Source organism: Microtus oregoni, unplaced genomic scaffold (genome assembly GCF_018167655.1).
Source record: "Microtus oregoni isolate MIOR12 unplaced genomic scaffold, Mior012 000011F_ref0000422, whole genome shotgun sequence".
In the NCBI taxonomy this organism is placed as follows: domain Eukaryota; kingdom Metazoa; phylum Chordata; class Mammalia; order Rodentia; family Cricetidae; genus Microtus; species Microtus oregoni.
The window spans coordinates 32,376,888-32,401,570 of record NW_024543070.1 but is presented as its reverse complement, the minus strand read 5'-3'; the positions used below and the strand labels follow the sequence as shown (position 1 = coordinate 32,401,570).

General features: G+C 38.9%; 1 protein-coding gene across 4 annotated transcripts in view; it reads right to left on the bottom strand.

Annotated features, from left to right (window-relative positions):
* The window catches only part of LOC121453479 (trafficking protein particle complex subunit 8-like), a 95,149-nt gene that overhangs the window by 59,994 nt on the left and 10,472 nt on the right, over window positions 1–24,683 (bottom strand). For 2 of the 4 annotated variants that reach the window (XM_041660289.1, XM_041660290.1), the window contains exons 2-5: window positions 11,978–12,172; window positions 5,833–5,916; window positions 1,212–1,301; window positions 603–777 (exon numbers count right to left, since the gene is read on the bottom strand). In XM_041660289.1, the coding sequence (XP_041516223.1) occupies window positions 603–777; window positions 1,212–1,301; window positions 5,833–5,916; window positions 11,978–12,172 (544 nt within the window). The remainder of the gene's footprint in view (window positions 1–602; window positions 778–1,211; window positions 1,302–5,832; window positions 5,917–11,977; window positions 12,173–24,683) is intronic. The other 2 variants (XM_041660291.1, XM_041660292.1) reach the window with 1 other exon arrangement.

Below are 24,683 nucleotides of genomic sequence, written 5' to 3'. Positions count from 1 at the left end.
AATTATAATCAGTGATCACTTATGTTCAAAACAAGGTTGTAAATTATAGGTCCGAAATGGCAATGAGATACCAAACATAGCATACAAGATTAATTTGATCCATGCCTCGAAACAAAAGGCAAAGTAAACTCCAAAGTCATAAACATAAAATTATTTTTATGCTTATATTCCAAGACTTCATTAAAGACCAGCAAGATAATTCAGCAACTTGCTAGGGCTGGAGAGATGCCTCAGAGGTTAAGAGTATTAGTTGTTCTTCCCGAGTCCTGAGTTCAATTCCCAGCAATCAATAGGTGCTGCACAACCATCTATTATGAGATCTGGTGCCCTCTTCTAGCATGTAAGCATACATGCAGGCAGAAGACTATATATAACAAATTAATCTTAAAAAAAAAAAAAGCACTTGCCACCTACAACCTAAATTCAATGCCCAGGTCCCTGTGATGGAAGAAGAAAACCAACCCCTTAAAAGATGACATCTGACCTCCACATGGATGCCATAACACATGTGCGTATGCAGACATGTACACAGACACACAAACCAAAAAAAAGTGATTCAACTTAAAAGATAAAATAATTAAAATTTAAAAAGCAATGCTTACCTCTGTTCATCTCCTGAAGTTACATCATGCAAAAGCACATAATATTTAAGTGTATTTGGGATAAACCACTTAGGGTAGGAATAATCACTGTTGTGCTGAATTCGATGCTGTTCTTGTGACAACTTTGAAAACTGCTCCATAGGTTCAGCTTCAGCAGATGACGCCACCAACATACCTTGTAATCATACTGTCAGGGAAATTATCACATCGCTCACTGATAAACAGTGCCTTATTAATATAAATTTTAGGAGAAATTATCTGGCCAGGCCTCATATCACAGACTGTAATACCAGCTACTCAGGAGGGTTGAGGCTAGAGTTCCAAGTTAGAACTGTGAGTCCAAGGCCAGCCTGAGCATCTAAAGGAGACTCTTCCTCTGGCTTCCATGTATACAAGCATACACACTTGCACACTCAGATAAGCATACACCAATGCACCATGCACGCTACATTCATACATGTATCTCAACTACCCAGATCAGAAAATAATTTTGAATGTGGTATCATTACCAATAAAAAATAATTTCTCCATACTCTATAACTTATCAAGTATTTTGTCTTTGTTTTTACAATTAACAAATTCCTGGCTTACAGATGACTTAAAGGATACATGCTAAATAGTGGTTCAGAAACTCATGATCTGATGCTGGCATGGACTGCAGAAATGTCTCTCTGTAAGACTCAAACCATGGAGTAGTAGCTAAAATTAACAAGATGCAAAATGGTTAGAATTCAGTAGAATCAGTTTATAAAATAAAGAAAATAATTTCTAGTAATAAACAAGTACTTTTACCTGTTCTTTAAGATATATAAAAGCAAACAGCACAATTTATTTACAGATGCAGCATTTTATATAAATACATCAAGTCATTCACATAAAAAGAAATATATAACATATGCAGCATGTATATTTTAAGCTATTCATGCAAATCCATTTATATATGGTACTCAGGTCAACAGAATGAAGGTGTCACTCCCAGCTCACAGTGACTAGAACTAAGTTCTAGGTTCCACACCAGTTAGCTCACAGACATAAGCAGACCCTACTCTAAGCGATCCTGTTGTACATCATTTGCTCTCCACCAAGATGATCTTACCCCTCAGGAGAAACTGGACAGTATGGGAAGGTAGTTGTGGTTGTCACAACAGAGAAGGAGACATGACTACTGGTGCTTACGGAAAGAGGTCAGAAAACCAAAGACATCTTACAGTGCACAGAGCAAAACAGCTCCAGACACACAGAGAATCACATGGCTCAAACTGTCAAGATGGGTGTGACTGACAAATTCTATAGCTTGATGACTTGAGTATGACTATAACAAAGCCTTTTAAAATTTTACATATTTTATTACTGTGTGCATGTGTTTGTATGTATGTGGAGGTCAGAGGACAACTTTCAGTTTGGTTCTGTTTACACCATAAGTTCTGGGACTGAACTCAGGTTGTCACACTTTCAGCAACAAGCACCTTTACTCACTGAGTCATCTCACTGATCCAACAAAGCCTTTCTAAAGAGAATTTCAAAGGATAATTATTTTATGATCAAGTCAACTCTTTAGCGATTCACATTACATCTTTTAAAAAAAATTTGAACATACTAAACTTAATTGGTCAAGGTAGTTTAAGCCTCTAATCACAGCACTCAAGAGACTGAGGCAGGAGAATTACAAATCTGACACCAGTCTGACAGTTGCATGAAAGAGAGAGAGAGAAGAATGCTAGATAGAGCTGGTTAGACAGGCATAATGGCATATGCCTGTAATCCTAGCACCTGCAAGGTAGAAGCTGGAGGACCAGGCATAAATGACTAGAAAAGGAAAAAAAAAATGTGCTGGTCAAATACCATATCTCATCTGGCGCCAAATAAGCTTTTTGTTATTTGTTTGGTTGGTTGGTTGGTTGGTTTTGTTTGGTTTTGAGATATGTTCTATGTCACCCTACCTGGCCTTTGATTACCAGAATCCAGGACAACCAAGACTTACAAAGGGAGACCTGTCTCAAAAACAAACAAAACAAAACAAAAAATACAACAAATGTCCTACAAGAAATCCTCCTGTGTAGCAGGCAGTGGTGGTGCACACCTTTAATCCCAGTACTCAGGAAGCAGAGGCAGAGGTAGAGGCAGAGGCAGGCAGATTTCTGAGTCTGAGACCAGCCTGGTCAACACAAGAGAGTTTCTGAACAGCCAGAGCTACAAAGAGAAACTCTGTCTTAGAATTTAAAAAAGAAAAGAAAAGAAAAGAAAAACAGTTCACATTTGCAATATGGTTAGGAGGACAATTCCCAACAATATTATAATCTTCATGGAAATGGAGAATGAATGACACAACTATATGTATTTGTCACAATAGGAAACTAATTTTCTCACCAACTAGAACATATTCTTCCCTCCAAATCAGTTAAAAAATAATCTCCAGCTATAAAATTCATTGATTTATTATCAATAGCAAGAAAAGAGATACCAAAAATTGTCATTAAGTGATGGGGGAGAGTCTTCTGTTTTGTGTTAATTTCATTGGTTAAATAAAGAGACTGCCTTGGCCCTTTAATAGGACATAAAATTAGGTAGGCGGAGTAAACAGAACAGAATGCTGGGAGAAAGAAGCAGATTGAGAAGTTGCCATGGTTCTCCCACTCCAGGCAGACGCAGGTTAAGATCTTCCCTGGTAAGCCACCTCGTGGGCTACACAGATTATTAGAAATGGGTTAGGTCAATATGTAAGAGCTAGCCAATAAGAGGCTGGAACTAATGGGCCAGGCAGTGTTTAAAAGAATACAGTTTCCGTGTAATTATTTTGGGGCATAAGCTAGCCACGCGGGCGGCCGGGTGCCGGGGACACAGCCTCGCCCCTCCCACTACAACAATTACGTAAAATATCTCATTGAAAATGGCTCATTTCACAGAAATGAATATATATACACCAATTTTGATTATTTTACCTTTATTGCCTTACTAATGTTAAAAAATTAACAAAATAAACAGCAACAAAAGAAAAAACTGTATTCATATGAGCAAGTTTCTGTTTGGTAGTAGATCTTCTATGAGCCAGGCCATACTATATTATCTGTATTAACCTGAATGTGATGTCAAATACCTGCACTCCTGGCAGCTACAAGGTAAAAGCAGGAAGATCAGGAGTTTGAGGCCATCCTGGGCTATGACTCTATAACAAAGGGGAAAAAAATTAAGAAAAAAAAAAGGCTAGAAGGCCCTTATATCATCAGGACTAAACTATGATCCATTCATTAAATGATATGCTACATAAGCTATGTGTGATTCATCCATTAAATGGTATATATGTAACTAAAAGAGGAAACTCCATATGGCTGTGAAGTAAAATCTCTAACAGCCAAAGCTAAACAGAGAGGCTCATACTTGTAAGTCTGAGGTAGCAAGAGCTATGAGTTCAATGCCAACCACGACTATAGCACAAGATTGTGTCTCAAAATAAATAAACAAGCAAACAAACAGACAAAACAAAGTAGCAACCAAAAGTCTGCATTTTTATGTAAGAAAGGGAAAAATACATGAAAAGTTACACACATGTTTATATTTTCAAAGACAAATAACAAAAAGATAAACCTAACACATGTGGGCTGTGGATATAGCTCTGTAGTAGGACACTTGTTAGCATGCATGAGGTCCTCGGCTGAATCCCAAGCACAGTCACAAGAAAAAAAGCCTAATACAACTAATTATCTCTAGGAATGAAGAAAAGAGAATGGGAAAAAGGGATAGAGAAGAGGAGGGGAGGGGGGAAGGGAGGAGGGAGGGAGGGAGAGAGAGAGAGAGAGACAGAGACAGAGATAGATATGCAGGGAGGCCAACTCAACTTCTCAACTACAAGTTTTGATTCTGTGTCTGAGACAGGGGTCTCATATAGCCCAGGCTGGCTTGAACTCTCTGTGCAGCTAAGGGTGGCCTTAAAGTCCTTGTGATTTGAATATAAAATGCCTCCATAGGATCAAGTATTTGAATATTTGGTCCCAGCTGGAGGCACTGTTTGGGAAAGTTATAGAACCTTTAGATGGTGTAACCTTTCTGGAGGAAATACTTCACTAGAGGTGGGCTTTCAGGTGTTCTAGGCTGGCCCTATTTCTTATTCTCATTCTACTTCGGTACTGCCAAAATAATGTGACTGGCTGGCTTTGAGGCCATTTCTTCCCTCAGAATAAATCCTTTCTCTTAACCAGAGCAACAGAAATGAAACTAATTGACACTTCTGGTCTTTGTTTCAACCTCCCAAGTGCTGGACCTGCAGGTGTATGCCTCCACACACAGCTTTTCTGGCGTTAAGGATTCAACTTAGACTGTCATACATGATAGATAAGCACTCTATCAGTGAGCTACACTCCCAATTGTGTTTCATAATTTGACCTCAGAACTTAATAAACATAGTTATTACTATGTTAAAAGTATACATAATTTTTAATTAAATAAAAAGAAAATGGCAAGATACATACTTATACACACTGGAAATAGACACTAGACCTTAAGCACAGGTGCATGAAGCAAAACATAAATGGGTTTCCATCCTTCAGACAGGTCACATTCAGGTGAACAAGTAAATTCTCCTCTCAGCTACATGTTTTTCTGAGGGGCTGTGAAATGTGATTCCTTTGTCTGTCTTTAACTTTGTTAACTTCCAATAAACTATTTTTGCTATATTTTTCAAATTATGCTTTTTGTAGGAAATGAAGAGAAACGGTACTTTTTAATTTTCGTGTTTAACACAAGACTAACACCTAATGACAATTCTTTCACCTTAAAAATGTTTCTACATAGCTTGGGATGAAAACTATTTTGCTCCTATTCCTTGTTTTTATTGACAAGTGAAAAGCAGTCATGATACCCTGTGAATGTTTCCTTCATAAAGCCAGGCAAACACTTGGGTGGATGCAAGAGATGAGGAGCTCACAGCCATCCTTAGCTTCAAAGGAGGGTTGAAACTAGCATCTCTCTATACAATGCACTTTGCCAGTATGTTTTTCATTTTTATCGAAATAACATGCAGTTCAAACTAGACTATTCCATAGCAATGTATGGATTTAAGAAATAGATAATAGATGATGAACAAGTAAAAGTTTAAGAGAACCCTAAGACCACCTTCACATCACAGGAAAATTAGAGATGCATTAACTGGCACAAATACGAAAAAGTGGTGGAAAATAGGTCAGATAAGGAATACCACGAGAACAATCTGGAAAAAGAGACCCATCACAAGAAATACCTGTATATAACGAGGATTCTTTCAATTCCATGAAAGTGTCTTTCCAATTACTGTACCAAGGAACACTAGCTTTAATTGACCGATCTGATGAAGAAAATATGGCACTGTTAAGCCAGGCTTATGAGGAAAACACATAACAGTTATAGCTTAAACAGAATGAGTGAAAAGTATGCCAACTCACTCTAACAGAAAACCTAAGTTCTGGGCATAGAACTAACAATGATTGGAATGGATAAATTTACTTTTAAAATAATCCCCAGGGCATCAATCTGTCATGATGAAATCTCATTCTAATTAATTCCATACTTCACTGTATCTCATTCCAAGGTTTCAGAGATAAAATGAGGCTCAGTGGTAGAGTGCTTATACTTAGCAAGGCCTGTGGTTCAGTCCCAGCAGCCAGATAAACTGAAAGGAGTAAATTTTGAAGTAATAGGGAAGAAGCCAAAGAAATCATTTTCTTTTGGTTTATATATACTAATAGTTGGGTTTTTCTAAAATTTGTCTGAACAGTTCAGCTACAGTAGTATCTCTGCCTGCTTTTATAAGCAAAGGACACACGCCCTCTAAAGAGGAAAGTCTCTGAGAACACACGTAATGTAATTAGATAAGTTTCACAGTCAAATAATTACACTATTCCTATAAATAATCTAGAGAAAGCCACTTTAACAAGATACTTAAAATTAAATCTGCTCTACAGTAAACAAGTAGCAATTTAAAAATTTCATCTCTAAAGAAACTAAATGTTCCCAAAGAAAACAATTACAAATAATAAAAACTGACAACCAATAATTCTAAGTCTACAAAGTCTCACCACAAAATGAAGAACTGACTAATGAGTTTTCACTGTATCCAGTAAACATCTTAACACCTCAATGTGAAAGAGGAAGCAAGCTTTGAACAGATGTGAGGAACTTTTCAACATGAAAAGGACCAAACAAAAAGAATATGAATGAGAGAAAAGGTGCAGAATAAAAGAAAATTGAAAACTAAAAAGCCATTAATAATTAAAATTAATCTATCAATATCCTGAGTTAAAATGAGAGAGAGAGAGAAAGAGAGAGAGAGAGAGAGAGAGAGAAAGAGAGAGAACCCAGAAATCGAATACATATCTCGGGGTGGGAGGTGGAGATGGAGACTGGGTCTCACTATGTAAACCAGGGTGTCCTTCAAACTCAAACTCAGAGATCCTTAATCATCTGCTGCGATTAAGAGCATGGGCCACCACACCTGGTCTCAAAGAAATGCCTTTTTAAAAAAAGATAGCAAGCATTAAAATGTCAATAAAAGAGCCAATATAAAGTAAAAAGAAAATCTACAATATTCATAAGAATGATCAGAATACTGAATATCAATTCAAATTCTACAGCCAACTAAGAATAGCTCCAGGGATAAAACAAATGGAGAAATAAATAATTAAAGAATATTCTCAGGACTAAAGACTGTGCATGACCAGATGGTTATAGTTCCTCACTCCCCTAAATGGCCCAATGTACATCACAAACAGCACAGCAAAGAGCCTCTTCTAATCAAAACTGAGAATAAGTACGGTTCTTAAGAACAACACTAAAAAGCTAGAAGTATCAAATCTGAAGGAAAACACTTCTAACTGGTACAGGTAAACTACTATAAGTCAACCATAAAATACATTTTCATTAACTTCTCAAAAATTTTATCTTAAGGGGCTGGAAAGATAACGCCATGGTTAAGAGAATTAGCTTCTTTTCCAGAGGACCCAGGTTTTTCTGTTCTCAGCATCCACATGGTAGCTCACAACTATCTGTAACTCTAGTCCCAGAGGATTCAATGACCTCTTCTGCCTCCACAGGCACTATACACATGTAGTGCACAGACATACAGACACACAAAACACCCATACAAAAAAATAAAAGCATTCTAAGAATTCTTTAAGTAGTTAAAAAATATATTTTAAAAGTATTATCTTCTATACACCCTTCTCAGAAAGCTACTAGGGAAGGCTCCTCTGCAAATCAAAGAAATACATCAAAACAGGTAACAATGAATCAAGACCAATTACTTGCTATAATCCTAACACTCAGGAGCTGAAACAAAAGAATCTAGCCCTGAGTGGGAAATGAGCCAGGGCCAGTGAGTGCTAGTGCAAACTATATAACAGAGTAAGAATCTGTCTACTTGCGCGCGTGAGCACACACATACAGAAAAAGAGAGGGGGGGGGGAGGAGAGATATGAATGAAAGACTATAAAGAAAGAAAAACTGGGCTGGAGAGATGGCTCAGAGGTTAAGAGCACTGGCTGCTCTTCCAGAAGTCTTGAGTTCAATTCCCAGCAACCACATGGTGGCTCACAACCATCTGTAATGAGATCTGGTGCCCTCTTCTGGCCTGCAAGTATACATGCAAGCAGAACATTGTATATGTAATAAATAAATAAATCTTTTAAAAAAAGAAAAAGAAACACTGACTAGCTTCTTCAGTAGATAAATGCCCTTGCTACCTGACGTAAGCCTGAAAATGAGTATGATCCACAGAACCTACAAAGAACCTCACAATGTCCTCTGATCACACATGCACCATGGTGCACACATCATATACACATACATTCAAAAATAACGATAATATTAATAACGCAAAATAAAGAGAGATAAAGAAGGAAATCTCTAGGATGACAACTGTGGAAAGTGCCCTGGAGTAAGGAGTTCAGGATGGAGAAGATGTACATTTTTCAACTTCTGTTTTGTTATCTTTGGCCAATGAATGTTCTATTTAAAACTGATTAAGACACGGATACCAATATAAAGATGCTAGGTGCGATATCTCACACCTTTAATTCCAGCACTCAGAATCAAACTGAGAGGTGGATCTCTGTCAGTTCAAAGTCAGCCTGGTCTACATAAACAAGTTCCAGGCCAAACAGGACTACAGAGTGAGACACTGTCATTCGTGAAAGAAAGGAAGAACGGACAAAAACAGACAAGAAAAAAATGACTTAGAAAATATAACATCAGGCTAGTGTGATAGCTGTCACACCTGACAATCTGAGTTCTATTTCTAGAACCCACATGGTAGTAAGAGAGAAGCATCTTCCACAAGTTATCCTCTCTGACCTCCACACGTGTTCTATACAGATACATATAAATGTAATAAAAGAAATTTAGTAGAGCTGGATGGATGACTCAGCAATTAAGAGCACTTGTTCTTGCAGAGGACTTGGGTTTAGTTTTCAGCACCTACATGATATTTCACAACTGTCAGTAACCCCAGTTCCAGAAGATGGATGCCCTTCTTTTACCTCCTCGGGCACCAAACATGCACATGATACACATAAACATGCGAGCAACACACACACATAAGTCTAAAACATTCTGAGAAAATATACACCATAAAAAACAATAAAGAAGCTGGCAGGACAAAGAACAGAATTGCTATCTTTTCCATGTTTCTAAGCAATCTATTTATGTGCAAATATCACTGTTACTTTTTTTTTTTAAAAAAAAAAGGAAGAGGGACCTTGGAGGTCAGAAAAATACTTTCAGTACAAAAATAGATGCTTTGCTGGACATAGTAGTACATGCATGTGGTAGTTTTAAGGAAAATGGCCCCATAGGCTTGAAGGGACTGGCACTATTGAGAGGTGGCCTTTTTGGAGTAGGTGTGGCGTTGTTGGAAGAAATGTATCACTGGGAGTAGCTTTGAGGTTTCAGAAGCTCAAGCCAGGCCTAATATGTCTCAGTCTCTTCCTGCTGCCTGCTAATGCAGATGTAGAACCTCTCCCGCACCGTGTCTGCCTGCATCCCACAATGTTTCCCACCATGAAAATAATGGTCTAAACCTCTCAACTATAAGCCAGCCCCAATTAAATGTGTTCCTTTCTAAAATTTCCATGGTCATGGTGTCTCTTCACAGCAATAGAAACCCTAATTAAAACAATGCCTATAACCCCAGAAAGCCAGGGAGAGACTGAGGAGGAAGGAAGGACAACAGCTGGAGGCCGGCTTGAGCTATATAGTGAATTGCCAGTCAACCTGTCCGCCTATCAGCCTAGGAAAACTAATGTGGTGGTTTGAATGAGAATGGTCCCCACAGGTTCACATGTTTGAATGCTGAGTCCCTAGCTAGTAGAATTGTTTGGGAAGGAAGTTTGGGGAGGGGAATTTGAGGATTCAAAAACCCACATCAGTTCAGTTAGTTATCTCTCTACCTTTTGGCTGTCGCATCAAGATACAGCTCTCTGGCTACTGCTCCAGTGTCATGCCTGCATGCTCCCCAACAAGATGGTCAGGAACTCAACCCTAAAACTATAAGCAAGCCCCCAAATAAATGCTTTCTTCTTTTATAAGTTGCCTTGGTCATACTGTTTGTCACAGCAATAGAGAAGCAACTAATACACTTAGCAAGACCCTGTCTTAAAACAAAAAAAGGAAAACAAAACAAAAACAACCCCACAAAACTATTTTTCATACGTGATAGGCAATTCCTCTCTATATCCTCTTAGCACTTTAGCATGGCAGATAGGCCATGTTACTACAATTATTATTTCTATAACATATTATAAATCAGAATGGAGTATGATTACTGATTAATAATTAAAAATTAAAAAAAAAAAAACCCTACCATTAAGGAGTCCAAACAGAGTATCATGCATGGTGGCACATGCCTTTAATCCCAGCATTCTGAAGGCTAAAGCAAGTGAATCTCTGTTCCAGGCCATCTAGGGCTACACAGTGAGAGTATGTCTCCAAAAAAAAAAAAACCAAAAAGAAACCCACAACAACAACAACAAAGGACAAACAGGAGGGGGGTGGAGGAGGCCACCGAAGGATGAAAGAACAAGAACCAGGAAGAAGTCTAGTCAATTTTACGTTTTCAGAGAGTTTCATACTCAGCAGCCGACTCCATTAACTCAGGGCTTGTCCTATAAAGAGTAAGATAATAATATCTGACTTATTGCCTTTCATACTTCAACAGTGATGACAGGAAAACCTTAAATTCTACCATTTCTCAGGAAAATATGCAAAATTTTTCCTCACATTAAAATATATTATTCCAGAAACTGATTAATCCTGTATCTAAAAATTCAAATTCTTTTGGCTGGTATAGCTTACTAGTGATTGACTAACATGTTTAAGGCCTCGGTCAAATCCTAATACTATAAAATAAAAAAGATAAAATGAAATTATCAGAGTGATCTATGTTGCTGAAATTAAAATTAATGGTAAAGAAAGATATGGCAGACTAAAAGATAGTAATTCTACACATACTTCTAAGCATACATACTTATAGATTAATAAGTTATTATTAATAGATTAATAGATTATATAATTATTAATAATTAATAATGGTGACTTAGAACCTGTCATTAAGTTCTCTGTATATGGCAACAAGATCTGGTTTACTTCCACTACCGTACTATTGCCATTAATGTATGGTGTGCGAAAGTGCCACAGCACCTATGTCAGAGAACAATCCTGTAAAGTCGAGTCCACATTCCCATGAGTTCTAGGCCTAAAACTCCAGTCACCAGGCTTGCATGGCAAACACTACACCAGCTGAGCCATCTCACTGGCACAGGAAGATCTTTAGCTATACAATCAGGAAGCATACAAGTGGCAGAGTAAATTAAACAAACCCAAAACAAAGAAGCTGCTGTTTTTAAGCAGATGAGAGATTGTAATTAGATGAACATACTTTTAATGTTTTCCTTTTAAGAGTTCACCTGATGTATTTTTAATAAGTAAAGACTTTCAGATACTGGAAAAGAATCACATCAAAGTTTCAGTCACTATGCATATTAATGTATTATTTTCCTTATCAGTCTTATCACGAAAACATTTACTACCTAAACCAGTATAAGCACTTATAAGACATCTATTTTATAAACATTTCCACTTAACATCAAGCAAGATTAATAACATGCCTTTCATTTAATAACTATCAAGTCATAAATAAAAACCCTGTCATCTAGTATTAGTTTCAGCATGAAACACTGATTACCCTACGTTATTTACTACGGGTGTTAGAATCAAGTAAGTTCTTGGGCTTGTGTAGGCCCAGCTCTAGCACCCTGTAGCCCTAAAGAACTGAATGAAAGGTGTCCAACAACTGAGAATTATTTTTCTAACAAAAAATTTTAGTTAAAAAAATAATAACAACACTTGTTACATACCACTGATGTTAAGATCATAATCCCCTGCTGTAATCACATTAGCGACTGATCCTTCTGCAGGTTGACTTCCAGAAACGACATCATTCAAAAGTTTCCCAATGGCTCCCGGCTGAGGTGGCTGTGTGACTATGTTGCTTACTGCTATCTTCAAATTTTTAATTATATGCAGTTGATTATTAGGATCTCTCATGTGAACTTTAAAAAAAAAAGAGAAAAAAATTTAAATTAACTTGGTATAATGTATAATAAATCAAAATTGGGTTAATGGTTTTCAAACATGAAAGAATCTCAAATCAGAAGCTAAGAATTAAAAGAATATTCTCCCAGAATACAACTGGTTTACATTTTTCCGTACAAACCAAAAGAAATACCTAACCTATTAATCATAAACTCCTTTCCTCTTAGCCAGTCATAGTGGCACATAATTCCATCACCTGTAAAGTAGTTCAAGGCCAGCCTCAGCTACATGACACTCTGTCTCAAAGGGGGAAAAATATTCTTTCCTCTCACACAATGCTACAGGTCACAATTTCCTTATAGGTCCTGTTTCCTCTACATTTAGAGTTGTCCAAAACCACCACCCATAAAGTGCCCAGTCACTTTCTGGCTTTTGGAGGCAGGATCTTTGTATGATGCATGGGTGGCCTTGAACATACAGTGATTCCCCCTGTCTCAGCATACTGGGATTACAGGTATGTGCCATCATGCCTGGCTCCCAACAAGCATTTGTATGTCTAGTCTTATTTATAATTTAATCAGTTACAAACTACATTTCCTAAATTTCCTGGGCTTCCTGCGACACTTCTAAAATTTTAAATTAAAAACATAAAGCTCATCCATATGCAGAAAATATATCCACAATCCCAGTAATTTGGGAGATATAAGCACAAGGATTATTTTGAGTTCCAAGGCAGCTTGGCCTTCAAACCATGTTCCAAGCAAGCCAAGGTCACACAGTGAGGTACACATTTCAGAAGTAGAAAAAAAAAAAGAACTATAAAATATTAAAGTATTTTGCAGGGATTATGGCTCATAACTGTAATTCAATTACTCATACAACTCAGGCCAAAGGAATGCCTTGCTATAAGCTTAAAGCCAGTATAGATTACAAAATGGGGCAGCGGCATTGCCTCAACAAAAATAGATAACAGTAATAAAATAAAATATTAAAATAACATGTGTAATGAATATTAGCATGTGTATTCTGAATAACCTATGTGGGATAGTAGGCAACTCAGTTAGTAAAGATCTGATGACCTGAACTGAATCTCCAAAGTCCCAGACGGGAAGAGAGACCCAAGTACTGAAGTTGTCCTGGCATACACCATGGCATGCTCATACTCACACTCACACACATCATATACACATACACAATGATGAAAAAATAATTTAAAGTATATGTGCAAAGCGTATACATAGTAGCTGATCTGACTGTGTAAAGATTAAACAAAACCAAGAGAAAGAAAGAATATTCCAATCTAACTTATAATAATTTTAAGAGAAAGAAAAAAAAAATCAAGCACAGGGCTGAGGAATGCAGTTTGGATCTCCAGAACCCACATAAAACCAGACACACAAGTCCATGTGTCTATAATCCCAGAACTCCCACAAAGACATGGGTGGTGGAAACAAGAGGATCCTGGGATACTCACAGGTCAGCTAGCATAGCACATGCAGGGGCAAACAAGGAGACCCTTGTTCAAACAAGGTGGAAGGCAAGGACAGACACTGAAGGTTTTATTCTGTCCTGTGTGCACACACACGCGCGCACACACGCGCACACACACATACACACACACACACACACACACTGTGGACACACATATGCGTAGTAATAGGAGCGGCGGGGCTGCGTCCCCAGCACCCCAGCCGCCTGGCTAGCTTATACCCCGAAATAGTTACACAGACACTGTTATTCTTTTAAACACTGCTTGGCCCATTAGCTCTAGCCCTCACTGGCTAATTCTCATATCCCGATCAACCCATCTCTAATAAACTGTGTAGCTCCGGTCTTACCGGGAAAGATTCAGCATGTCTGACCTGGCGGCTTGCTTCATCATGTGCATCTGCCCGGGAGAGCGGAGCATGGCCTCTCTGAGCTCACTTCCTCTTCCTCCCAGCATTCTGTTCTGTTTACTCCACCCACCTATGTTTTAACCTATGAGGGCCAAGCAGTTTCTTTATTACTTAACCAATGAAATCAACAGATTGATATATGACACTCCCACATCACATATGCACACGTACACACAAAATATTTAAAAATATAAGGTTGGGATTTTGCAGCTGAATAGGAGATGAATAGTTGTTGTATTCTATATATTCACCTGTGATTGTTTTCTCATTTAAATATACACAGACCTCCCTCAGTAATTAAAACTTCCAAACTGTATAATTATGACACAAAAAAAGAAGGGAAAGAGAAAAACAAAGGAAAAGAGAACTGCAAGTACTATGATATACCTCTGAAACCTTTAGAAACATATTTTGCAAGTATTTTCCTTAAGGTTATTCCATAATTGACAAATACTATAAGCAGCAAAAAGTGTAGGGCTGGGAACTGTGCGATAGTATGCTTTCCTAGCATACTCCAGGTCCCGGGTTCAAACTAGAAACACCTTAGAGATTAATGACCTAGTTACATAAACATAGGAGTAGTTGTGATGGTTAATACTGTCAACTTGACAGGATCCAGAGTCACCAGAAGACAAACCTGAGTATGCCTGATTCTCGACTGGAGAGTCTGGATTAAGGAATGTGAGAAGACCCACCCTGAATATGGACTGCATCACACCATGGGCTCACAACCTAAGCTGAATAAAAAAAGAGAAAGTGAGGAAGTGAGCTGACCACCTCCACTCATTTATCTCTCTGGTGACTATGGATATGAAGTGACCAGACAGCCTTCTTCCTGTTCCTGCTGTCATGTCTTCCAATATGAACAAATCCCTCTAAAGTCAGCCAAAAACAAACTTTCCCTCCTTTATTATATTTTTCTCAGGTATTTTGTCATTGCATTGAAAAGAGTAACTAATACAGAATTGATGGCAGAAGTGGAGCTGCTGTAGTGAAACACCTGATCATGTGACCCTCAGGCCTCTGAGATGGATTGATAAGAATGGCAAAGGGCTTAGAACTCTGAGGGGGTGGTGGCGCACACCTTTAATCCCAGCACTCAAAAGGAGACAGACGAATTTCTGTGAGTTCAAGACCAGCCTAGTCTACAGAGCTAGTTCCAGGACAGCTAGGACTGTTACACAGAAAAACCCTGTCTCGAAAAACCAAACCAAAACAAAACAAAAAAAGCCCAAGAATGTTGTAAGAAGAGTTTAACAGGCCATTCTGGTAGGCATTTGTAAAATCAGACTGCCAAGAAAAACAGTAGCAGTGGAGGCCTTGCTTATGGGTCTTCAAATGGGAACAGGATAAAAGCCATTCATTCATGTTATATTCTGACAAAGAGTCTGGCTGCCTCTACCTATGTTCTGAGAACTTCGGTGGGGCTGAATTCAAAGGTAATGAACTAATTTGGTTGGCTAGGAAAATACCAAGCTGGATAGCATCCAGGTTGTGTCTTGATTGCTGCTTTTACCCAGGTCTATAGTGAGAGAGAACAAGTGGTGCAAAACAGAAAGGAAACATGCCATTTGTGGGAGAAGGGAGTTTAAAGCTGAAGACAAGGGGTCAACAAGATGATTGGGCAGGTAAAGGCATTTGCTGCTAAGCCACAGACTGGAGTTTGATCACTGGATTCTTCATGTTGGAAGGAGAGAACCAACTTCTTCCACAAGTTCCTCTTACCTCTACATGAGCACCTACACACATACACATTGATGTGGGATGTCCTTCTGTATATGTGTTGCTTTTATTGGTTGATGAATAAAGCTGTTTCAGCCAATGGCTTAGCAGAGTACAACCAAGTGGAAAATTCAAACAGAGATACATAGAGTGAGAGTAGGGGGAGTCAAAGAGACACCATGTAGCTGCCGAAGGAGAAAGACACCCAGGACTTTACCCAGTAGTCCACAGCCTTGTGGCAATACACAGATGAACAGAAATGGGTTAATTTATGAGAGCTAGTTAGTAATATGCTTGAGCCATTGGCCAATTTGTAATTAATATAGTTTTGTGTGATTATTTGGGAAACAAACAAGCAGTCTCTTTTTACAAAATGGCACCCAATGTAGGGCAACTACATTCACATAAAACCTGAGAGAACTTGGGAAGGAATACTTTTTTTATTATTTTAAAAAAGAAAACAAACTATCTTTTTCCATTATACATACCAATCCAAGTTCCCATTCCGTCCACTTACTACCCTCACCCCAACCTCCATCCACTCCTCTGAGAGGGTAAGGCACTTGCTTTGGGGAAGACCCAAGGCCCTCCTTACTATATCTAGGTTGAGCAAGGTATCCGTAGAGAATAGGTCCCCAAAAAAGCCAGCACAAGCAGTAGGAATAAATCCTGGTGCCATTGCCAGTGACCCCTCTGTCAGCCCCAGCCATGCAACTGTCAACCATATTCAGAGGGACTAGTTTGGTCCTATGCTTGTCCCTTCCCAGTCCAGATGGTGTTGGTGAGCTTTGGGAAGGAATTCTAGACACAAAAGAACAGAGTTATGCATGGCTTCTTGGTAGCAACATCTTCTCGGGTGGGCTCTGTTTGCTAGAGGCAAGCAAAGGCACAATTCCTTTAATAGAAGGCTCCCTGATTCAACATTAGCAGCAAAAACTATACGGCTCCTTTAAGAGTCAGCTTCCCAGTTCTTGCTGGTACTGTTATGGAGCACTTAAATGGGATCTATGTGCAGCATGTTACAATTTGCTTAATGGAAACACATAGACCTGCTGCATCACTGGAGCTGGGGTAGTGAACATGGCTAGCAGAGGGCTAGTTTGATGGGTCAGGATCAACAATAGGCAGGGCAGCGGAGTTGGTCCTAGCCATGCCTGCTTAGTATTTTTTTAAAAAAAAGCACTCCTTGTCAGAAAATGTTACAGGTACACAATAAGACAGATTCAGAAAAAAAGGCCTCTGAATGGGTCACAGTGTTGGATAAATATATACAGACTTAAGAGAGAGAGAAGAAAGAGCACAATCATAGATTAAAGGAGTAAAGATAATATTAGAATGTAATAAAGAAAGATAAGCCAGATAAAGATGGGGTATACACAGAGAGACTAGATTATGTATATTATTGTGTTTTCTTTAAATTTTTTCACTGTGAATGAGCTAAGTACAAAGAGACATTTCATTATATGGGCTGCCACGCTAAACCAACATTTATATTTTAAAGGTATCCTCACTTCAAAATTTGAGTCTAAGGATATGTTACTTTGGAAAAGAGGTTCTGCTTGTTTCCACAGAAGATGAGAACCTGTGAACTCCTTCCAGGTTAATGTGGTTGGTCTCCATGAACCCTAAAAATACTTTGCCTAACAAACAGCAGAAAGCAGTTTGGAGAAAACAATGCCCAAATTCCCAAAACGATTGTTTATAAATGCTTGTTTTCATTTTAAAAGGGCTGGTTATAAGTGATTAATGGTCACAGTCAATTTCTAAAAAAAAAAAAAATTAAAAAGGGGGGAATATGATATAGTGATGAATACTTTGCACTGGTGTGGATCTTGATCTAGTGATAGAAATTTAAGGTCAATTTTGTTACACCGTGTTACTCTTGTTTAAGGTATTATTTGTGCAGCTAGCTCATTTAAAAATGCAATGTATAATTAAGAAATACAGGTTAATAGTCATCTATAATAATCCAACTTTTTAGTTATGTTAGTTAAGTTTTCTAGATATATAGAGATATATTTCAGTTAGATAGATAATCTTCAACACTTCAAAGACCTACAGAATATGGCATTTAACAGGTTTTAAGAACTTAGACTTTTCTTGACAATGAGACATGTCTGCTTCGGCTGGCACCAATCTACTTACTTCAAGAGGTTGATGGGCACTGAAGAAACTCATTAAGGAATTTGTCTTCAATGTGACAAGGCTAGCTATTTGGGCAAGAAACTGCTCATGCCTGGACTATTTGAGAGTATGCTGTATGAACTGGACATGCAGGACTCATAGAAAAGTCACTGCTGAACTTTTCAAAAGACATCATGATCCTTCAGGGTTCCTGCTTCACAGAAGAAATTGCCAGACATTCTGCAGGACATAGAAGAAAATGACTAACAAACTGCCAATATAGGCAAAACAGTCTTTCAAATTTCCTGCTTCATGGAAAAGTCTGCTGGATATTATGGGCCAGTAGGCTGAAGATGGATGCCCCAACATTACAGAAGAACTTGGGGTAACTGCTCAGGCAGCAAGATGCCTCTGTCAATTCTAGAGTTTTGGAAGTTGCTTACAATGCACTTTCTATTTACTCAGGTAATATTATATCCTTCTAGGGTCTTTGAAAACTGAGTTATAGTTTTTCCTTAGTTACGATAAAAGATAAATTAGATATGAAACTTTAGACTCAAAATAAATACTATATAATTCTTGCTTGATAACTGTTTTGTATATGTAATTTTACTATGTTAAAGTTAAAACCTTCCTTTTTAATTAGACAGAAAAGGGGAGATTATATGGAATGTCCTTCTGTATATGTGTTGCTTTTATTGGTTGATGAATAAAGCTGTTTTGGCCATTGGCTTAGCAGAGTACAGCCAAGTGGGAAATCTGAACAGAAATATATATATATATATATATATATATATATATATATATATATATGAGAAAGACCCAAAACTTTACCCAATAAGCCACAGCCTTGTGGTAATATGCAGAATAGAAATGGAAAGATATGAGATATGAGAGCTAGCTGGAAATATGCTTGAGCCATTGGCCAAACAGTGTTGTAATTAATACAGTTTTTGTGTATTAATTACACAAATAATTAATAATTACACAAATAATTAATTCAGGTCTGGGCAGCCAGGAAACAACATATACAATACATACAATAAAATATATAAGTATAATATCTAATACACAAACAAAATACATAAGTATAAAAAATAAGTTATAGACAGGCTTTGTTAGTGAGAAAAGAGATGTAATTATTAAAGAGATTGGCACAATTCCAGAAAAACCTGTTTTAAATTGAAACAATAGGAAAAGTGCCCAGAGAGCAAGACTCCACTTTAGTACAACATCTTGTGAAAATTCAAATTCCCTTAAAGGAATCTAAACAGAATGCTACTAAATGGGTGCCCTGCTCAAAAACAACTAATCTTGGAAGGCACAGAGAACAATTCAACTGTAGTCCAAGAGGCCTAAACTCCATCTCAAGCTGGTAATGCTTAGCATCATACACATGGTACTAGTTTTACAGGCATGGGAGTTGCAAGAGTGAAGGGCACAGGCCACGGTTCTAAAGCACCACTGAGGCACAGCAATGTGTGGCAGGGTTTGATTCCCTGCTTAGAGAGCCTAAGAGACCACAATGTGAAGCTGGGAAGGTGAAGCCTCAGCAACACTTGGAGACCCTAGGATGCAACAAAAAGGCCAGGGCAATGGGATATCTGCTTAGGAAAGCTACAGGAATGGAGTGAAACCGGTTTGAGAGACTGTATTGCAGTTGCAGTTGGCAAACCAGGAAGGGTGGAGATACCCAAGCCATCTGGAGCACAGTTCCAGATACCCAACAAAGAGCTGAAGGATTGATGTCTGCCCCACTGGGTTTCAGTCTTGCCTTGGTACAAACTGTTCTTGCTATACCCTCATTCCTCCCTTTAGAAATGGGAGTATTTGTGTCATCCTAGATTGAAGTATGTTATCTGGTTGCTGTTTTTGTAATTTATTTTATAGGGGCTCACTGTGAAGACAACACCAGAGTGATCATCAGAAGAAATTTGCACTTAACTTCAGAATAGTATTGTACTGTTAAAAACTATAAGGACTTTTGAATTTAGACTGAAATTTGCATTTTACATCATGAAGTATTTTTACATGCCTACAGTGACAAAGGATAGATTATGGCTTAAAAGTGGCATATGGGGGGGTGGTGCTGGAGAAATGGCTCAATGGTTAAGAGCATTAACTGTTCTTCTAGATAACCTGAGTTCGATTGCCAGCATCTATGTAGAGACCCACAACCATTTGTAACTTCAGTCCCACATGATCAGACAGCCTCTTCTGATCTCTGAGGATACTGTATGTACCTATGTGTGCATAGACACACTTAAAGGCCAGCAGTCATAAACATAAGATAAAGATTAAAATGCTTAAAGTGATATCTTTGAGTATCAAGTTGAAAAGGGAAAGATGTGTGGTGGTCAATATTGATAGTCAATTTGACAGGATCCAGAATCATCTAGGAGACAAACATCTGGGCCTGACTATGAGGGAGTTTACAGATTGGATTAACTAAGGAGGAAAACCCACTCTGAATATGGACCATGGACTAGGGCCCCAGAAATGAATGAAAAAAGGAAGGGAGCTGAGCTCCTAACATGTACCTCTGCTTTCTCAGCACAGATGTAGTATGAGCAGCTCAGTGTACTCCTACATCCTAAAGTCAGAATGCCCTAGCTGTTTGTGTCAGGTATTTTGTCACAATAACAGGAAAGTAATGAAAACATTGCTAGGATGAAATACTTCAGGTTGGGGTACAGGTCACTCATAAAGATTCTGGCCCCTAAATATCAAAAGAAAAAGGAAAGATTACAAGCAAAAGAAATTTAATTTTAAAAATATAATGGTTCTAACAACAAAGGAAAATGTAGTGGTGCACACCTATAATTCCACTTGGGAAGTGGAGGCAAGAGGATCAGAAGTTCAAAGGCAGCCAGACCTAAACAGACCACTTCTAGAAAGAGGCGGGGAGGTGATGAGGAAGAAGAGGAAAAGAAAAAGATGGGAAATGGAAAGAAAACTAAAAATTAGAGAAGCTACCTTTCAAAGACATTTCCTAAACTGATCTGCCAAACTTTCCTAGTCCAAGCAGAAAACTACTCAAGGTTTATAGAAGAATTACATTCTACTATTTTTAATCACTTAAATTTAACTCACTTCAACACACTAGTACACATACTTCCAAAATTGTAATTTATAGATTAGTGTGAAATTTTCTTAAAACACGTCTAAAATGATACACTGAATTACTTAGAATTATTAGAGAACTACCATTAAACAAACAGTAAGGCATGACTAACGGTTAATACAAATCTCCGAAAAATATTAAGGGACTGAGGATATTGCTCAGCAGTACAGAAATTCTGTGTTTTTCTTTTATGGTGGTGAAGACAAACATGGGGCTTTATGCATACTAGATAAACCCTCTGTAACTGAACCACATCCCTAGCCCTCGTTTTGTTTTGTTTGCTTTATACCTTTTTTTTTTGCATTGAAAATACATTTTTTTCCGGCATGTGATGATGGCACACGCCTTTAACCCCAGTACTCAAGAAACAGAGGCTGCAATTCTCTGTGAGTTCAAGGCCAGCCTGGTCTACAAAGTGAGTTCCAGGATGGGCTCTCCAAAGCTAAAGAGAAATCCTGCCTTGAAAAAAACCAACACCTTGTCACCCCCAAAAAAGAAAACACATTTTTCATATAGTATATTCTGATTATAGTTTCCCCTCCCCATATTCCTCCCAGTTCCTCTCCACTTCCTTTCCCATCCAGATCTATACCCTTTCTGTCTCTACTTAGAAAACAAATAGGCAGCTAAGGAATATTAAAATACAAAAAGAAATAAAAATAAACAAATCTGAAAATGACAAGACAACCAAACAAGAAAAAGAGCCAAAGAAGAAGCATAAAAATGTATATAGACACAGATATACACATTCTCATATACAGGAATCCCATTTAAAAAAAAAACAAAAACTGAAAGCCATTATACACACACACACACACACACACACACACACACACACAGGACTTCTAAGGGTTAAAAGATTAAAAAACAAAAAACCCTAACCATCAGCATAAGACACAGAACCTCCAAAGATGCTGTTGAGTTTGTTTAGCTGACAGCTAACTACAGTATTCTTTACAAGTGTCATAAGGTCCCAGCTTAATCTCCAGCACCACAGAAAAAAAGTACTAGGATCACAAACCGTGTGAATGGTGAATACAAGTTAAGTCTGGAGCACAAATCTCTTGGGGAATATTATTTCAAGGTGTGGTATTTTTGTTTATGCTACACATGTTTAACTCTTGAAGCTGTGATTCTTTGCCTGTCTAAAACACCTGATGGTCCTAATAAAGAGCTAAATGGCCAATAGCAAGTCAGGAGAGAGCTAACAGGCAGGGAGTATAAATAGAAGGAGAACTGAGGAAAAGGAGGACTTCAGGGGCCAGCCACCCAGCCAACCAAGGAGTAAGAGTGAAAGTAAGATATACAGAAGAAGAGGAAAAAAGCAAGCCTAGAGTTAAAGGGTAGTCAGGATAATTTAAATTAAGAAAAGCTGGCAAGAAACAAGTCAATCAAACTAAGGCCGGGCGATTATAAGAATTAGTCTCTGATTTATGTGGGAGCTGGGTGGCCAGGTCCCCCAAAAGAACAAAAGATAATCAACAACAAACATCAAGAATATACACAACTGTACAATAAAAGAACTTCTGGAGGCATCACAATCCCTGACTTCAAACTCTACTACAGAGCTACAGTACTGAAAACAGCCTGGTATTGGCATAAGCAGGAGGACCAATGGAACCGAATAGAAGACCCAGATATCAATCCACAAATCTTTGAACACCTGATCTTTGACAAAGAAGCAAAATTTTTCAAATGGAAAAAAGAAAGCATATTTAACAAGTGGTGCTGGCATAACTGGATATCAACATGTAGAAGAATGAAAATAGACCCATATCTATCACCGTGCACAAAATTCAAGTCCAAATGGATCAAAGACCTCAACATAAAGCCAGTCACGCTGAACCTTATACAAGAGAAAGTGGGAAGTACACTTGAACTCATTGGCACAGGGAACCACTTCCTAAACAGAACCCCAGCAGCACAGACACTAAGAGAAACAATTAATAAATGGAACCTTCTGAAACTGAAAAGCTTCTGTAAAGCAAAGGACACAGTCAACAAGACAAAATGACAGCCTACAGAATGGGAAAAGATCTTCATTAACCCCACATCAGACAGAGGTCTGATCTCCAAAATATACAAAGAACTCAAGAAATTGGACACCAATAGATCACATAATCCAATTAAAAAAAAAATGGAGTACAGACCTGCTGCACACCGTGGCCCCGGTCTGCGCTCTATACGCTAGACCCCAGTTCGCAAGCTTCGGGAAAGGAGCTGGAGGTTGAGAATACAGACGCAGAGACAGACTGACACACGCAGACCTTCAATCACTGGTATCAAAAAGCCCCTCTTTATTAACACCATGTAGACTTAAACACACTGCAGTCAATGGTCAACAGGTGATATAATCCTATCCTCTGATCCTCTAACTAGGCACAGCTTCTGGTAACTTATATTAGAAGGTTCTAGGAGGGAAAAACAGCTGAAGGCCAGGACTCATTAATCCCAATACAGACCTAAACAGAGAACTCTCAACAGAGGAATCTAAAATGGCTGAAAGACACTTGAAATGTTCAACATCCTTAGTCATTGGAGAAATGCAAATCAAAACAACTCTGAGATTCCATCTTACACCTGTAAGAATGGCCAAGATCAAAAACACTAATGACAACTTATGCTGGAGAGGTTGTGGGGAAAAGGGAACAGTTCTGCATTGCTGGTGGGAATGCAAGCTGGTACAACCCCTTTGGACGTCAATATGGCAATTTCTCAGAAAATTAGGAAACAACCTTCCTCAAGACCCAGTAATACCACTTTGGGGTATATATCCAAAGGATGCTCAATCGTGCCACAAGGACATGTGCTCAACTATGTTCATAACAGCTTTGTTTGTCATAGCCAGAACCTGGAAACAACCTAAATGCCCCTCGACTAAAGAATGGCTAAGGAAGACGTTCCTCATCCCCCCCCCCCCACTTCCTGTTCATCCTGCAGGGGCTATACTGCCCGGTATATCCTCTCTCTTCCTATCCCACCCAGCTTACATCCAGAACCCCCTACCCCCTGTCTATCTCCCTCACTCCCTCCCTCCCCTCTTTGGCGGCATAGCACCTCCCAGCTCAGCCTGCTAGGGCGCTGGGACCGAACCCGAATCGGGAGGGCAAAAGGAAGGGCAGTAGTTCCTTTGTCTCCATAGCCTGCCTGCAGCAAGCAGGGTGGGCCCTTTGTGTGCGAGCTACCCAAGCAGCACTGAGTTTCGATCTGGGCACCGGGAGAGACATGATTGCGGTGAGTGAGTGTGGCGGCAGCGGGGATCAGGGAACTCAGACGTTCCTCATCCCCCCTCCACTTCCTGTTCATCCTGCAGGGGCTATATTGCCCGATACCTCCTCTCTCTTCCTATCCCACCCAGCTTACATCCAGAACCCCTACCCCCTCCTGTCTTTCTCCCTCACTCCCTCCCTCCCCTCTTTGGCGGCATAGCACCTCCCAGCTCAGCCTGCTAGGGCGCTGGGACCGAACCCGAATCGGGAGGGCAAAAGGGAGGGCGGTAGTTCCTTTGTCTCCATAGCCAGCCTGCAGCAAGCAGGGTGGGCCCTTTGCTTGCGAGCTAACCAACCAGCACGGAGATCCGATCTGGATACCAGGAGAACCATCACTGGGGAGTGACATCACTGGGAAGGTACATCAGTGTGCAAGAAGACCTGATCCGGT